This window comes from Martes martes, assembly GCF_963455335.1.
Source record: "Martes martes genome assembly, chromosome: 14".
NCBI lineage: Eukaryota > Metazoa > Chordata > Mammalia > Carnivora > Mustelidae > Martes > Martes martes.
Window position 1 is genome coordinate 56,693,950 of NC_137902.1, and position 17,747 is coordinate 56,711,696.

The following is a 17,747-nucleotide window of genomic DNA, read 5'->3' on the forward strand; positions in this document are numbered from 1 at the left end:
GTTTCCTCTGATGTAGAAAATGTAGTATTTTCATAAAATTGGGGGAGAATTTCTATTTCAAAAAGTATGCATACACACACGCACACACACAGTGATTCAGAAATCTACACAACAATATGATAGCAGTAATTATCTGAGTGATGTGATTATGGATGGTTTTATTTTCTTCCACTTCTCTATTTTTTTTCAATTTTTCAACAATGGATGCACATTACTAATATGAAAAAAATATTAAAAAAATGGTTAAAAATACTTATTAAGCGCTACCCACAAAACATATGAAACAAAAACAATGAGAGAGGAAGCTCTCAGACATTCACACCTAAATGTTAACTCATTTGAATTTCTAATGCTGAAGGGAATAAAACAGATACTTACAGATTTAAAAACTGAAGATCAGGGTAACTGGTTTAATTGAATTCTAATAGCTGTTAAGTGACCACACTAGGGCACAGAATGCCAAACAGGAGGCTCTGAATCGCCAAAAGGAAGCATGAAGGTGCTGGGCTGTATGAGAAAGGAGCAAAACAAAGGGCTGAATGCAGCCCAAAGCTGAGAATTCTCCCCCCACCGTCTTCTGGAAGGTATGGAAAGCTATTACTTAATCTTGTCAGGACCTGCCCCACTTCCCTTGCTCATAGGAAAACCAGCCTTTAGCAAGTGGACCCCTAAAATCTACCTCCACTCTGCTAGCGGTTACCTACATGCTTTCCTTTTTCACTCACTTTCCTGCAACTCTTCAATGTCTGTCCTAAACAAGGCCTACAAGGCCTTCCAAGATATGACTCTTGCCTTGTTCTCATCACTGCTTTCCTCAGAGCCAGCATCCCAGCAATGAGAGCTACTTATCGTTCCCCATACTTAGACCTTGTTTTATTAACTATTCTGTGCCTTTCCTGGATATCCATTCCCACTTCCCACTTCTTTTATCTGACTGAATTCATGTTCAATCATCACACCCAAAACGCTTTCTCTAAACTCCCACCCCCATTCCTGGACTGGGCTGGGTGCCCTTGTGTAGAGCTCTCAAATTATTGCACCTAGTCACTGCTGTGGACCTAAGTTTATGTGTCCATCGATTTCACTAGATTCTGAGCTCCTGAGGGCAGAGACCAGACACACCTTACCTTTGTACCCCAAACACAGTGCCTGGGACACTGTAGGTATACGACTTAACAGACTAAATTACCAGTACTTGTGCACCCTTGTAGGAATGGAGCCCCTTTCACTTTTGGTATAAATCCAGAGCTCACTACTACTCAAATGCAGAGCTGAGATTTTCTCCCCCATAGTTATCTGGAACCCCATTGCCCATAATCAAAATTTCTCCCTTTCTTAATCTAATCTAGCACTGAGTCCTCCCCACAACTCCCCGGCTTAACTGCAATCTGGCCCTTCTTGAAAAATACTCCTCCTGCAACTATCCCATGCATATGTTGCTCATTCCCTCACATCCCGTGACCCTGGTATTAGTGTCTTCTTCTCCTCCAAACCATTTCCAAACAAATACTCCTTCAGTATCATGTAAACGCCCTTGTCCCTTTGAGGACATGTGGCAACATCACCCTATGAAGAAGGATCCTCATTCTGGTAACCTAACCTCCACCATTCACTGATGGTTTGGCACCTGGCTTAGTCTTCCCCTCCCTCCTCAGTCTGGAGACTTCACTGTCCATAAAATCACCCACGCCAGCTTCTCTGCTCTTTGACCATCTCAACTGAAATGACCTTTCCCCCCATCGGCCTACTACCGAACCCCACACTTGCCTTGTCCTGAAATGCTCCACTCTTGAAATTTCAAATTCAGACAGCTCTCAGTGACCTTCAGTCCCCTGTCCCTTCTACGTTCTCCCTGTCAACTCCACCTCCGCTTCAGTTCCGAGGCAGTCTAGACTCCATAGCCCATTACTCCAGTAACTTTTGCTAAAGTCCTTAATATATCCACCTTGTCATCCTTTCATGTTCCAGAGCAAATCCCAGTCCTAGATCAATCATCTCCTATCTCCACTCCTACAACAGAATATTGAGAATCACCACAGGAAATCCCTCAAGTGCTCTAATTGCTGCCACTACACATTCAGTCTCTAATGTCACCTGGACCCTCAAAGCTGCCTGTTAACACCAGTTTGCCCAGTAAGCTCTCCATCTTGCTCTACAGCTGATGCCTCAGCACTTCCCCAATCTCCTCAGATCTCTGAGCCTGCTACTTTCCTCTTCACCCTCAGCAGATGACCATGAAAGAATAGCACAGAAAAAAAAAGGACATCAGGCAGGAATCTGTCAACTTTTTACCTTAACACCTGCAAATTCACCTACATGATAAACATACTTTCTTCCTGGCAAAATGTTAAGGGATGTGCTTCTACCACCTAAGATTAAAATCTCCAGGATGTTCTTAAAGCTCATCCTTCCAGGTCTTCAGAGGAATCTTGCTCCATCATATATTCTTTCTCTTCATCCCTCCTTTCTAACTCCTTCCCATATTAGTAGTTCATCCTCTAATTTCCCTCATCTTCCCCCAACACACACAAAAAACTGTCATCTCATTTCCTTTCTTTTATATCCAGCTTTAGCTTATTCTTCCTTACTTCACAGCCAGATTTCTGGAAGACATGTTTGCTCTCCCTAGTGCTTTCTCTCATTTCTTGCTGAGCCCACTGCTAAATGGTTTCTACTCTCCATACTTTATTAATATGGTTGCTCCCCATGTCACATGTCTTTTTGCCAAATCCACTGGCCATTTCAGGTTCATCTTCTGGTTCCTTGGAAAGCCTCATACTCCTGGGCTTTCTGCTGCCTTCTCACCTCTTCTTGATGGTAATGGGATTCCCTTCCTCTGCTATGCAGTAAATACATTTTTCTGCCTCTGGGTTCCTACCTAATCCTCTTTTCTTCCTATATGTTCACTAGATAATCTCTTCCACTGCCTTAACTACAATTAACCTTTTTATTTTTATTTTTTAAAATTTTTTAACAATTAATCTTTTTAAAAACTATGGCCAAATCTTTACACCTTGAGAACAGATGTCTCTCCTCCTTCAAATCTATAAATCCAACTGTCTACTCTTTATCTCCTCTTAAATCTTCTTTTATTATCTCATTGGCTATTCAATATTAAAATATATCTGATATTGAACTAACCATACCCCTCCTCCCCTCCCTTTGTTCTTTCTCCTACTACCTGATCTCAGTGACAAAAATCTCTTTCATTCTTTTGCACCTCTCTCATCTTCCAGTTCAGTCAAGCACTAAGTCCTAACAATTTTATTTCCTACAACTTTGGAGGGGCCTGGCTGGCTTGCTTGGAGGAACATGTGACTCTTGATCTTGGGGTCACTGAGTTCAAGCCCTACATAAGGTGTAGGAATTACTAAAAAAAAAAAAAAAGAAAGAAAGAAAGAAAAGAAAACTTAAAAAAAAAAAAACTAAACAAAAAATTTTGTAAATCTTGGGGTGCCTGGGTGGCTCAGTCATTGGGCATCTGCCTTCGGCTCAGGTCATGATCCCAGAATCCTGGGATCGAGCCCTGCATTGGGCTCCCTGCTCAGCGGGGAGCCTGCTTCTCCCTCTCCCACTCCCCGTGCTTGTGTTCCCTCTCTTGCTGTGTCTCTGTCAAATAAATAAATAAAATCGTTAAAACAAAACAAAACAAAAAAAAACTTTGGAAACCTATCCATGTTTCTCAGTGTCACCACTGCTATTTAGCACAGTGGTTAAGAATGCTGGTTCAGAAGCAAGACTTACCGGGGTTTAAATCCTCACTCCACTACATATTATCCAGCTCTGATTCTGGACAAGTAATAAGCTCTCAAATGCCTCAGTTCTTATCAGTCAAAATACGTTCCCTGACATTAGTGCAGACCGTCACCTCTACCTTGGATTACTCCAACAGCATCTTAAGAGGCTTCCTGACCGCCAGTCTGGCCCTTCTCCAATCCAGTCTCCTCAGTGCAGCCAGTCATCTTTTCTAAAACACAGATCTCATCATGTTACTCCTTACTTCAAATCTTTTTTCAAGAAAATGTTTAAACTTCTTAACAATGCATACAAGGCCTTTAAGATCTGGTCCCTGTTAAATACTAATCATTCTCTCTTATTCCCATCCTCTGTCTGCCATATGCAAACCACACTGAACTAACTGTAGGTCCTCAGACTTCCTATGGTATTCTTTGGCTCTGGGTATCTGCATATGCTGTTCTCCCTGCCTGCAAACCTTCTCTCTTCTAAACTCTTCTTCCCACCACACACATACTTGCTTAGATCAACAGATACTTTTAACTTCTTCTTTTGGGTATCACCACTTCTAAGATCTTTTTTTTTTTTTAAACTTCTAAGCCCTTCTATCTCCAAGACTGGTCTAGTGCTCTCCAAATAGGTCCTTAGCATTCCATACCTACCTATTTTACCCTTTAGATGTTAATCTCACTCATAATTGCTTGATTGTCTTTAGACTGTAGGTTCCTTAATGATAGTGTTGTGCCTTGCGCACCACTATATCCCTAATAATTAACATAGTGATAGGCACACAGTAGACTTCAATCATTATTGGTGAATATATTATTGAGTGTACAGTGCTTGCACACACTTTTAGTGAACTATATATAGAATTTAAACGTTACACCTAACCAATCAAATCACCAGTTTCTATAGCCCTTTAATGTAGAAGAGATTTCTTATTTTCTACTACACATCCTATGGAAGGAATGACCTGAATACAAATACACTACGTTTTGCAAAATGCGAGTAATCTTAAGACTAATTTAACTGTTATGTCTTAGAAGAACCTGTAGAAGATTACATTGACAGAATTCTTAACGCATAGTGAAAAGAGACAATAAAAGGAGTTTTTTTATTCAAAGGTATAACTGGATAAGTAGATTTGTTTACAACCATTCTTGTGAAATACTTTTTAAAAAAATATGACCAACTTCTTTGCAAAGAGCAGACACATACCTCAACTATGACGACCTAATTTTGGTGGATAATGTACATGATTAGGCAGAAATAGGCAAGCTCACACTGGTAGATTAACTATCAAATACTCAGTCAAAACTCCGTTTGTGGCCCCCGCTTCTTGATCGATTTCTATTCCCACTTCGTCGTCTACCATCTTGTCGACTTCCTGACCGACTTCCCTGTCGACTCTGTCTACCTGACCGGCCACCAGATCTACCACCTGACCGGCCAGACCGGCCTGACCGGCCACTTGACCAGCCACTCCTCTGCCTGGAGTTAGAAGATGTGTTTCCATCATAATATTCTTCAATTTCAGGTAACTTGGCTGGCAATGAAAGTATCCAGTCTGAATCATGCCACTCTGCCTGTTGGGGGAATTTAGAGGATTAATATAAATGCAAAATGGAAACCATAAGCAAGCATATGAGAACAGAAGATTCTTTTTTAATATCCATCATCTATTAGCTAAAGGCCACCTATCCATTTAAATTCAAAGTATCTGAAACAAAACTGAAAACCAGAAAATAAAAACAAAAACATATTCGAAGCTCATTCATTAAAGTTCCTAAATTTTAGTCTTAGGAGAAACTCTCAGGCTCAGTTTGAGGCTCATAATTTCATTATCAATTTATACATTTTAAAAGAGAGCACACTGGGGTGCTTGGGTGACTCAGTCGGTTGAGCATCCAACTCTTGATTTTGGCTCAGGTCATCAACTCAGGGTTATGAGATCAAGCCCTGCATCGGGCTCCACCCTCGGGGGGGCTGCTTGAAATTCTCTCTCCCTCTTCCTCTGATCCACCCCCACTCTCACATGCTCTCTCCCTCTCAAATAAATATTTTTAAAAATTAAAATTAAAAAAATAAAAGAGAGCATTGCTTTCTTGGTATGAAACAAACAGGCCATTAATTAGTGCATGGCTTTCAGTGGTTACAGTGACAGAAGCAAGAAGTGAGAGCTAATGATGGGGATTAAAAACCTGTCGAAAATACATAACCACCGGAAATACTTTGGTATCAGAGTAAACAACTCAAGATTATGCGAATCAGCAGCTCATAAGCACATCACTATATTATGTCGTGCTAAATTAACTATTATTCATTGTGATCATGAGTTGCCAAGGAAAGTGAATATTAAAATACCCTGTTGAGGGGCGCCTGGGTGGCTCAGTTGGTTAAGCTACCGACTCTTGATTTCGGCTCAGGTCATGGTCTCAGGGTCGTGAGATTGAGCCCCGAGCTGGGCTCCGCACTCGACGGGGAGTCTGCTTGAGGTTTCTCTCTCCCTCTTCCTCTGCCCCTCCCCCTGCTCGCACGCTCTCTCTAATAAATAAATAAATCTTAAAAAAAAAACAAAAAAGTGTCCCTAATAGTTAGGTATATGGAAATATTCATGGTTGAAATGATAAAATACCTACAATTTGTTTCAAAAGAATACATACAACTCTTAAACCCTTTCATCTATTTCACCCAACCTGCCACCCACCTCCCCTCTGGCAACCAATAGTTTGTCTCTATATGTAAAGATCTGTTTTTTTCTGGCTCTTTTTTCCTTTGTTCATTTGTTTTGTTTCTGAAATTCCACGTATGAGTGAAATCATATGGTATTTGTTTTTGTCTTAATCTTACTTTGTGTAAAATAAAAAATTATAAAAACTTATTTAAGCACACTGCAAGTGTTGAATCACTGTGTTGTATACCTGAAACTAATACAACACTGCATGTTAACTATACTGGAATTTTTAAGTTTATTTAAGCATTAAATAAAATATTTTTGTCACTTTCTCCTAGTATAATATGGAAGAGAAACTCAAAGCTGAGTTTGGGGGGAAAAAAGGAACACATATAAGAGAGTGGGAAAATGGATGGAAGTGACATGAAACCACGAAACAAACTGGCCATGAGCTGATCACTGTTGAAGCTGAGTGATGGGTACATGAATATTCATTACACAATTCTGTTTTTTAATATCTGAAATTATTTATAATAAAAAATGTTTTAGGGGTGCCTGGGTGGCTCAGTGGGTTAAGCTGCTGCCTTCGGCTCGGGTCGTGATCCCAGGATCCTGGGATCGAGCCCCGCATCGGGCTCTCTGCTCAGCGGGGAGCCTGCTTCCCCCCGCCACTCTCTCTCTGCCTACTTGTGATCTCTCTCTGTCAAATAAATAAATAAAATCTTTAAAAAAAATGTTTTAAATTATGATATAGACTAGATATATTACACTAAGGAATGTTAATTGATTAAGACATCATAAGGATATTGTCACTTTTTAAAAATTCCTATTTTTTAGAGAAACCTACTCAATTTAACATAAAATTTTAAAAATACCTGTAACCTTTCTGATTCCGTTGTGGGAACGTCAAAGCAAACACCCTAAAAGCAAAATGAAAACATTTTTATTCAAATGCAGATGAGTTGATTTTTTACCAATACGCTAATAGTTGGTGGTAATTTTATAGTAGCTAAAAAAGAAAAGAAAAGATAGGGCATGCCCCATGAATGTTTACAAGATTAAAACAGCTAACATATAATAATGCATGACACAGAGTAGCTGCTTACTGTATTTTCTAAATCTGAGAAGTAAACACAGTATCTAACAGGAATCTACTACTACTACTACCAAGAATCTTAGAGCGTTCTCTATAAAAGTTCTTGTTGACACTATAATGTTTAAAGTATAAATTCCTTGAAAAATTTAGTACCGGAAAGTTTCTATCCTGAAGAGCTGCAGTGTTTATCAGATAATAAGAATGGTATAAAACAAGATGTTTCTTTTTTGGTCCTGGCTGCCAATAAATTGAAAGTTAATTTACTTCTCAACTATGGCAATTAGTTTGGCCTAAGTTTCTTGTTTTATTTTTCCCTCCCCTCCACATTTTTTTCTTCATGCATATATTTGTCTCATACTTGCCACAAAACATTCTTGTGGTAATAGTAAACTTTGAGAGAAATGATTCTTTCTAATAAACAATCTAATAAACAAACTCTAGGCTAGAATAAGCCCATGTAGTAAAGTTAGAAGAATAAATATAATATCTTTTTTCAATCCATTAAAGAAACAGAGTCACTAAGATTAGAGATCTTTGCTATTTCAAAAATGTATTAAAATACTAATTTATTTAATTATCCTCTTTAATAATCAAGAGCAGGCCACTTAAAAGTCAATATTGAGTATTCTCTGAGTAATAGAGCTGTTTAGCTATTGAAATCATAAGTTACTTAGTCATAGGATAAAACACCATACACAATCACACAATATGTATCCAAGAGCAGAAACTTAGATAACTTGGTTATTATACAAATTAAGCATGATGATTTACAGCTTTCTACCCAAAGGGGTAACTTATACATAACTCCCCCAAATTTACAACGGGAAACAAACTATCACACAGAGAAAACTGCATTATTCATCCTATTAGACTTCAAAAAAAAAAAAAAAAGAAAGAAAGAAGGAAAGAATAGAATCTTTAAACAAAGAATAAATGTTTTTAGAGACATTTACAGTAGCTGACTGAGAAGCTTTTGACTTGTCTAGAAAAACCTACCATATTTCCTTTTAGGAGGCACATTCTGGTAATTTGGGACACAGCGTTACTACTCAGCTTTCTGTTAAGTTCTTTCCATGCACAGCTGATATCCTCTATTTCTTCTGGGCTTTCCAGAGTCATGGTGACAAACCCCTTAAGAATTAAAAGTCACATCATCTTTGGAAAAAAAGCAGCAGCAAGAGGACAATGAAGTTCCAACTCTGCAGCCCTTTATGACTTCACCGTACATTTCTCATGAGCCATCAGTATAACGTGGTTGCCAAAAAAAAAAAAAAAAAGTAACTTTTCTTAAATAAAGATTTTACTTAAGATTTTAAATCTTTAAAAATAAAGATTTAAATCATTAAAAATAAAGATTTATTTTGTCACAGAGAGAGTGTATGTGAGAGAGCACAAGCAGGGGAAGCCACAGGCAGAGGGAGAAGCAGACTCCCTACTGAGCAGAGAGCTTGAGGCAGGACTCGATCCCAAGGACCTGGGATCATGACCTAAACTGAAGGCAGATGCTTAATCGACTGAGCCACCCAGGGGTCCCAAAAATAACTTCTTTAAAACTATATTAATAGAAGACTAATGTTTATAGATCACTGAATTACAGATCACTGATTCTTCTTTGTATTTCTGTAAAGACTATATATTTCATTCTAACCATCATGCTTTAAAAGATAATTGGAGCATCAGAGAAAAGATAAAGTAGTGAAAAACCGAGGAAATGCTGAAAGAGTCAAAGTTAACTTGGAGTGGAAAAACAAGAAGACATAAATCTCTTCAAACTTTTAAAGGACTATTACATATCTAAAAATTTCTTGTTCTGTAAAACTTCACCGGACAGCAAAAAGATCAACATGAAGAAGATATAGGAAGGGATTCATCTAATAATTCTGTTTTTTTGTTGTTGTTTTTTTAAAGTTAGCTCTATACCCAGCATGAGGCTTGAACTCACAACCCCAAGATCAAGAGTTGCACGCTTTACCGACTGAGCCAGACAGGAGCCCCTCATCTAACAAATAGCTACTGAGCTCTATGTATATCCTCTATGTATGTCCCAGAGACTATAGTAAGTGCTATAGATTCAGCAGTAAATAGTCCTTTCTCTCATGCAGGTTCATTCTAGTGCTGGGGGTGGGGTTGGTGGGGACGAGGTGGGGTAGACAATAAACGAATAAGCAAATATGTAAAATGCCCAATAGACGGGCACCTGGGTGCCTCAGTGGGTTAAAGCCTCTGCCTTCAGCTCAGGTCATGATCTCAGGGTCCTGGGATCGAGTCCCACGTCGGGCTCTCTGCTCCGCAGGGAGCCTACTTCCTCCTCTCCCTCTGCCTGCCTCTCTGCCTACTTGTGATCTCTGTCAAATAAATAAATAAAATATTTTAAAAAAATAAAAAATAAAAATGAAATAAAATACCCAATAGTAATAAGTATCATAAAGAAAAATAAAGCAGGGCAAGGGAATAGAGAGTAAAGGGAAAGGTAAGCTAGTTAGACAGGGTGATCAGGAAAGACCTCTGTAATGTGGTGATATTTGAAGAGACCTAAATAAAGTGAAGGAGGAAGCCATGTGGTACAAAGAACGAACACCTGAAACAGTGCAAGTGCAAAGGTCTTGTGCGGAAGTAGATTTATGTTCAAGTAACAAGTAGGTTAGGGTAGCCGAAACAAGCACGCGCAGAGTGATGAGATGAGGTCAGAGAAGTACCAAGGGGATGACCCCGTAGGACCTTTGTGGTAAAGGCTTTGGATTTTGGTTTGACTATAAAAGAAATTTCAAACCCACTAACAGAGTTTTTAAGATATTTAATCAGAAGTTAGATGACCCGTCTGCCAAAGAGGGATTCTTTTATTGGATAAGGGTTCAGAACAAATGATCTCTTAGGTACTTCTTGGCTCTAAAGGCTTAGTATCTTCCTAAAAGGTATGGCTTAAGTATTTTCTTAAGAAGTATTTGGTGGTAGGGGCACCTGGGTGGCTCAGTTGGTTAAGCGTCTGGCCTTGGCCCAGGTCATGATTTCAGGGTCCTGGAATGGAGCCCTGCATCAGGCTCCCTGCTGAGCAGGGCATCTGCTTCTCCCTCTGCTTCTCCCCGCAGCTTGTATTTTCTCTCTTGCTTACTCTCGGTCGAATAAATAAATAAAATCTTAAAAAAAAAAAAAAAAAAAAAAGTAGGGGCGCCTGGGTGGCGCAGTGGGTTAAAGCCTCTGCCTTCGGCTCAGGTCATGATCCCAGCGTCCTGGGATAGAGCCCCGCATTGGGCTCTCTGGTCAGCAGGGAGCCTGCTTCCCTCCCTCTCTCTGCCTGCCTCTCTGCCTACTTGAGATCTCTGTCTGTCAAATAAATAAAAAAAAATCTTTAAAAGAAGAAAAGTATTAGGTGGGTTATTAGGGAAAGGGTACTTGCTTACTGCTAAAGCATTACCCCACAAATTACTACTTACACAGAGTAAAAGATACCTTTACAATTGGAATATAACTTTCCATTATAAACAAGTGATCAAACTAAGCATTATTAGTACTAAAACAATCTGACATTATATACCTCCTGATGTTATACAGTATGAAGTACATTATCACCCATAGGGTACTTTGGCCAAAACTGTTTAACCTGAATATAAAATCAAGCTTTGACTTTACCTCCAATTTACAAGGAAGGCTGAATAAAGGCAAGTTAAATGATGTATGAAGAAAAGAAAACCAGAAAAACCCAGATAAACTCTAGACTCTGATCTAGACGACTAATCTATATTCGTCAAAAAATTAATAAAAATGATGGGAAAACAGATCCAGATTAAGAGAAATGTAACACCAAATGTAGCATATGAACTTGCATTGATCTTGATTTTTTTTTTTTTTTGTAGATTTTATTTAAAGAGAGAGAGAGCGAGCACATGTACATGCACAAGTGCATGCATGGGGGCAGCGCACAGGGGGCAGGGGGCAGAAAGACAGGCAGACTCCATGCTGAGTGCACAGCCCAACATGGGGCTCGATCTCACAACCCTGAAGATCCAGGTGTTTTTTTAAAGATACACAGTGTGAGGAGCACCTAGGTGGCTCAGTCTGTTAAGTGTCTGCCTGCGGCTCAGAGGTCATGATCTCAGGGTCCTGGATTGAGTCCCACATTGAGCTCCCAGGTCAGTAGGGAGTCTGCTTCTCCCTTTCCCTCTCCCAGTTCATGCTCTATCTCTCTCATATAAATAAAATCTTTAATAAAAATAAAATAAATTAAAAAATAAAGATACACTGTGGGGGGAGGGCATCTAGGTGGCTCAGTAGGTTAAGGCATCCGACTCTTGGGTTTCGGCTCAGGCCTTGGTCTTGGGGTCATGGGATGGAGCCCTGCATCAGGCTCTGCTCTGGGTATGGAGCCTGCTTGGGACTCTCTGTCTCCCTCTTTCTCTCAAAAAAAAAAAAAAAAAAGAAAAAAAGAAGATACACAGTGTATGGAGAGGGGGAAGGAAGAGTTGGGACACATGAAGTCACTCCCAGCAAAATGACATTTGACTAAACTATTAACACTTGCCAGATGGAAAACATCAGCCACCCCCGATGTACTCATTCATACTATACCAAATTGTCACATGCAAGTTTACCTGACCTGACCTTTTTGTTCTCCTCTTTCACCAACTCTCCCTCTTTCTCTCAATCTCTGTCCCCACCCAGACATGAGAGAGCTTTCTTGCTGAAAGGTCCTGCCATCCAGGGACTCTCCTCACTTATACACTGATGAGCAGTAAATCTTTGAACTACTTGCAACCAATGGGTCTGGTGTGGTTTGTTTTAACAACTGATACTAACCAACAAGGGGCTAGGTCAGATGGTGTCACACCACACACACACCCTACCCCACACACATAGCCCCTCCACATATACAGGTAATCCTAACTTTGCATGGCACTGAATCGATGCTTTGATTTGTATGGTTCCATGGCAACTTATAAAATAAAGAATAGGGTCTTGTGTGTAAGTTTCAGTTAACACAGTACTGTGCAAAGTGAAAGTCTCTTTGTTTTTCTCTCCAGATAGATGGATTATTTATGGTTCGATTTTAATCTTTTCTCAACCATACATGATTTTCTCATAGATTTCTACCTTATCAGAGGTGATCAAAGATCGTGGTTCAAAACTTGATGCACCAGAGATGTGGGCTAATGCTGCAGCCAATGCATCCACTGCCCCTTTCTCTTCTATCAATCTCTGAGCTGATGGTCGGAAAAAATCAACAGCAGCATAAGAAACAGAAGCCAGAGACCTGTGGTGTAAAAAGAGTAGATTTTCTTGGTCAAGACAAAGGTAAAAAACTAAATATAAGAGAATGAATGGGAAAAGAAAAGAGCAACGTTTTCGTACTTTAATATAACTTAAAGTCTGCTGGTAAAACTGGTGATTAAGTTTTCTGATATTTGAACTAGGAGAGCTTAAAGATGAATAGCCTAATACAAAAGAAAAACTTATTCAGCAAGGTCAGAAAGCATACCTGATGGCATCCATGCTTTTAGATTTAACTAAATCCATTGTAGAAGGTACACCTACACGTTTAAAAGTAATTCCCTGAAAATGAAAGAATTACATTAAAGAAAAATGGAAGTCTTTACAATTAATTCCTAAATTCATATAGTTTGTTGAATTTCCATTTCTTGGACTTAAAGATTTCAAGCCCCAGTAGATCAAAAGACCTGCTTTTTCTAATAAATCATCAATTACAAATTCTAGGAAGAGAAAAAAAAATTTAATTGCCCTTAGTTACAGTCATGAAATTTCACAGCAAAATAAATCTGATTCTAGAAAAGGAAAAAAGATGCTGATCACCTCTATCAACTTTTTTTTTTTATTACCCTATCTCATTTTACAAAGTAGATGAAACAGCATTTAAAAACACACATCATGAAAATAGAGGAAAATGTCAAATACCACAAAAAAAAAAATACAGGCCACAAAAAATGTATACAACTTCTTACAGAAACTGGCCATTTTTACCTTAACTCAATATCATCTTAAAAAATACACCAAGACTATGGCAGTCACCCCTTTATAATACTGGACTATGAGATACTGAAATCACAATGCGCTTCTGATTTTAGAATCAAGGGAGAAATTCAAGGGAAAAATCAGAAAGTCAGCTCTTCTGTCTTCACAATAAAAGCTGTATCAAAACAAAGTCTTGCAGCTCATATAAATTTAGCTCTCCACATGCTTCACATCCAAATGCAGCTTAAACTGAGAAAAGTTATAAGCATCTATTTGTGAGAACAAATATAAAAAGAGCTCTTTTCTAAGGCACCATTTAGATAATAAGCCTGAAATAATTTAACTCTACTTACTGCTTTTTGTTCCACATATCTTAGTTGACCTCTTTCTCTGGGTTGATAAAAACATATGCAAATCCCTGTCCGGCCAGCTCTACCTGTGCGTCCAGAACGATGAATATAGGACTCAACATCCTGAAAATAAAAGCAATACTGTTTTAAAATCTGGCAAAAAAAAAAATCTGGCCAGTACAGTCATTCCAACAACGAAATAATAACACTAACAATAACAAAACTGCTACTACCAATAATAACATTTTTATTTCAAAGCTACTGCTCTTTTAACATCCTTTTATGTTGAATATTTGGATAAAACAGGATTTAAAATATTTATCCACCGCATCCCAAGGCTCTTCACATGACAACTTTTTATAATCCCTTTGCATGATTCCATGCTTCAAATCCAAAGAAAAGTTAACATCTGCTAAGACATCAGATTCTGACCAATTTAATACAGCATTAGTAAAAAATGGTTAACAGCAAGAACAGATAACATCTTTTTCATATTCCAAGCAGTATCTTTATAAATAAAATGGCAATTTACACGCTGTTCTTCTAGTCCCTGAATAAAATCTCATTTCTTACCTGGGGAGGAGAACTCTGAATCACCAGGTCAACCTCAGGAATGTCCAAACCACGGGCAGCCACGTTGGTTGCCACCAAAACTTTAAAACTACCTTCTCTGAAGCCTTTCAGTGTAATTTCTCTTTGCGACTGTGCAATGTCCCCATGTAAACACTGGGCATTCTATTTGAAAAAAGGGAAAAAGTTAAGTGTACAGCTCACGCTTGCAATTGATAGCACCCTAACACCACATAGTCTGTGCTCCTTCTTGTTTTTCAATCTTTTTAAGTAATCTCTGCACCCAACATGGGGCTCAAACTCATGACCCCAAGATAAAGAATCAGATGCTCCACTGACTGAGCCAGCCAGGTGCCCCAATGTTCTTATTTTCTGATAATTATAGTAATGCATACCTATTGTTCAAAAAGACCAAACATTATAGAAAATATTTAGCATGGGTGCCCGCATGGCTCAGTCGGTTAAGCATCTGCCTTCAGCTCAGGTCATGATCTCAGGGTTTTGGGATAGAGCCCCGTGTCAGGCTCTCTGCTCAGCAGGTACTCTGCTTCTCCCTCTCCCTCTGTTATTGCCCCTGCTTGTGCATGCAAGCTCTCTCTGTCAAATAAAGTCTTAAAAAAATATTTAATACAAAATGTAAAAGCTTCCCTTAATATCAGCCTCCTAATAATTCACTAACAGTTTGGGGAATATTTCTCCAGATATATTTTTTTAAAACACACATACAGGGGCGCCTGGGTGGCTCAGTGGGTTAAGTAGGCGTCTGTCTTTGGCTCAGGCCATGATCCCAGGATCCTGGGATAGAGATGCATGTGGGGCTCCCTGCTCAGCAGGGAACCTGCTTCTCCCTCTCCCTCTACCCCTTCCTCTGTTCATGCTCTCTTTCTCTTTCAAATAAGTAAATAAATCTTTAAACACACACACACACACATACACACATAACCCACATGTAACAGCATACACTTTATGTATTTACTTATAAAACAGGATCACACTACATAATCACTGTTTTGAAACCTGCTCCACAAATTATCTTAGCCATTTTCCCACATCTATAAATATAACCCTACTGCTTTTTTTCAAAACTGTATATGATTTCATCATATGATATAGTACCATTTATCTCAGCAATGTCCTATTATGACCATTTGGGTCATATCCAAGTTTTCACCTTTAGAAACAATACTACAATGAACAACATTGCACTTATATCCCTGGACCTCCTCCCCGTCCCCCGGTATATGTGTATTTCAGTAGGACACATATCTAGAAGGTGAATTTTTAGATAAAAAATTATGGACATTTAACATTTTAATAGCTACTGCAAAACTGTGTTGTAACAAGAGGTTCGGGGGGGTGGGAGCGCCTGGCTGGCTCACTGGGAAGAGCATGCAACTCTCAGTCATGGGGCTGTGAGTTCAAACCCCACATTGAGTGTAGAGATTACTTAAATAAATACATATATAAACTTAAGGGAAAAAAAAGTTCTGCCCATTTACTCTAACATTTATGAGTCTTTGGTTTATCATACCCTACTTACCCTGTATATTACGAATCATTATAATTTTTGTGATTCTAATAGGCAAAAATGATTTGCTAATGTTTTAATTTACATTTCTACAATATTTAATAACACTGAACCTATTTTTATACCATTTATATATTATCTTCTACTCGTACTGCAAATAATTTTTCTATTACAAACGAGTTTCCTAGCATTCTAGCTGCTATTAAAATTTAAAAGTTCAGGGGTGCTTGGGTGGCGCAGCTGGTTGAGCAGCTGACTCTTGGTTTCCACTCAAGTTGTGATCACAGGGTCCTGGGATCGAGCCCCATGTCAGGCTCTGTGCTTGGTGCAGACTCTGCTTGACACTCTTCCTCCCTTTCACTCTGCCTCTTCCCCTGTTCGCTCTAAAATAAAAAAATTTCTTAAAAATTTTTTAATGTTTCAAAGGGTTCATAACAATGATTTAACCCTAACCATATCTAAACCTTAGTAACTAAGACTAATGTATTCATGAGTGAATTCACCAGGTACTTGCTATGCACCAGATTCTGGAACAATCATAAAGAAACAGCCCTGGGACAGACAAGTTGACAGGCATTTTCAATACAGTATGATATGTACGATAAGCAGGTGCAGGGCACTACTGGAATACTTGAGAGAGAAACCTAACTTAAGGGGCCCCTGGGTGGCTCAGTGGGTTAAACCTCTGCCTTCAGCTCAGGTCATGATCTCAGGGTCCTGGGATCGAGCTCCACATCTGGCTCTCTGCTTGGCGGGGGGCCTGCCTCCCCCTCTCTCCCTGCCTGCCTCTCTGCCTACTTGAGATCTCTCTCTGTCAAATAAATAAATAAATAATAATAAAATCTTAAAAAAAAAACAAAAAAGAAACCTAACTTAATTCTGTTTAAGGGGAAGGCAGCACTGAAGGTGAGACTGGACAGATCATAAGGAAATATTAGGCAGAAGGACGAGCAGGAGGCTAGGGAGCTTTGGGCAGAAAAAAATTCACACAAAAACAGTGGGTCTGAGAACCTCAAATATATAAGTATTGCTGAACCACAGTGTGAAAGGGGAAAGTGGTAAGAGATGAGGCTGGAAAGGAATCTGATTTTATCCTGCGGACAACATGAAACAACTGAATGACTGGAAGCAGAAGAGTATCCTGAACATACTTGCATCACTGAAGGAATACTCTGGTTATAATGTATAGAATGTATTAGGAAAGGGCAAGGCAAAAGCTAGGGAGACCCAGGTAGCAGGCTGTTGTAGAAATCCAAAAGAGGTATCAGTGGCCTCGCCAAGGCAGTGGCAATGACCATCTATTCATTCAATAAATATTTAGTGATCTACAACATGCTGAGCACTAAGGATAAAATGGCAAACAAAAACAAGACTGCCTCCCTCCTCATCCTCTTTGTACTTTGGTAGGGGAGATGGAAATTAATCAAATAATGAGGCATGCAAACAAATTTAGCCAACAAGTTTAAACAATGTTGCACCAGTCTAAGAGGCAAAGAGCATTTATTTATTTTTTTTTTTAGAGAGAGAAGCGGGGAGGCAGACGGAGGAAGAGAGAATCCCAAGCAGGCGCCACATGGAGCCGACATGGGGTTTGATCTCACAACCCTGAGATGATGATCTGAGCTGAAATCAAGAGTCAGATGCTCAGGGGTGCCTGGGTGGCTCAGTTGGTTAAGCCTCTCTGCCTTCAGCTCAGGTCATGATCCCAGGGTCCTGGGATCAAGCCCCGCATCAGGCTCCCTGCTCAACAGAGAGCCTGATTCTCCCTCTCCCTCTGTCTGCTGCTCTGCCTACTTGTGCGCTCTCTCTCTCTCTGTCAAATAAATAAATAAA

At 39.3% G+C, this 17,747-nt stretch overlaps 1 protein-coding gene across 1 annotated transcript in view; it reads right to left on the minus strand.

The window, feature by feature from the left end:
• Nucleotides 1-4,324: 4,324 nt before the first annotated feature.
• DDX50 (DExD-box helicase 50) overlaps nucleotides 4,325-17,747 on the minus strand; it is a 37,400-nt gene continuing 23,977 nt past the window's right edge. The window contains exons 9-15 of the mRNA XM_080822333.1: nucleotides 14,390-14,551; nucleotides 13,820-13,939; nucleotides 12,976-13,049; nucleotides 12,591-12,750; nucleotides 8,502-8,636; nucleotides 7,285-7,329; nucleotides 4,325-5,321 (exon numbers count right to left, since the gene is read on the minus strand). Coding sequence (XP_080678459.1) covers nucleotides 5,043-5,321; nucleotides 7,285-7,329; nucleotides 8,502-8,636; nucleotides 12,591-12,750; nucleotides 12,976-13,049; nucleotides 13,820-13,939; nucleotides 14,390-14,551 — 975 coding nt within the window. The 3' untranslated portion in view covers nucleotides 4,325-5,042. The remainder of the gene's footprint in view (nucleotides 5,322-7,284; nucleotides 7,330-8,501; nucleotides 8,637-12,590; nucleotides 12,751-12,975; nucleotides 13,050-13,819; nucleotides 13,940-14,389; nucleotides 14,552-17,747) is intronic.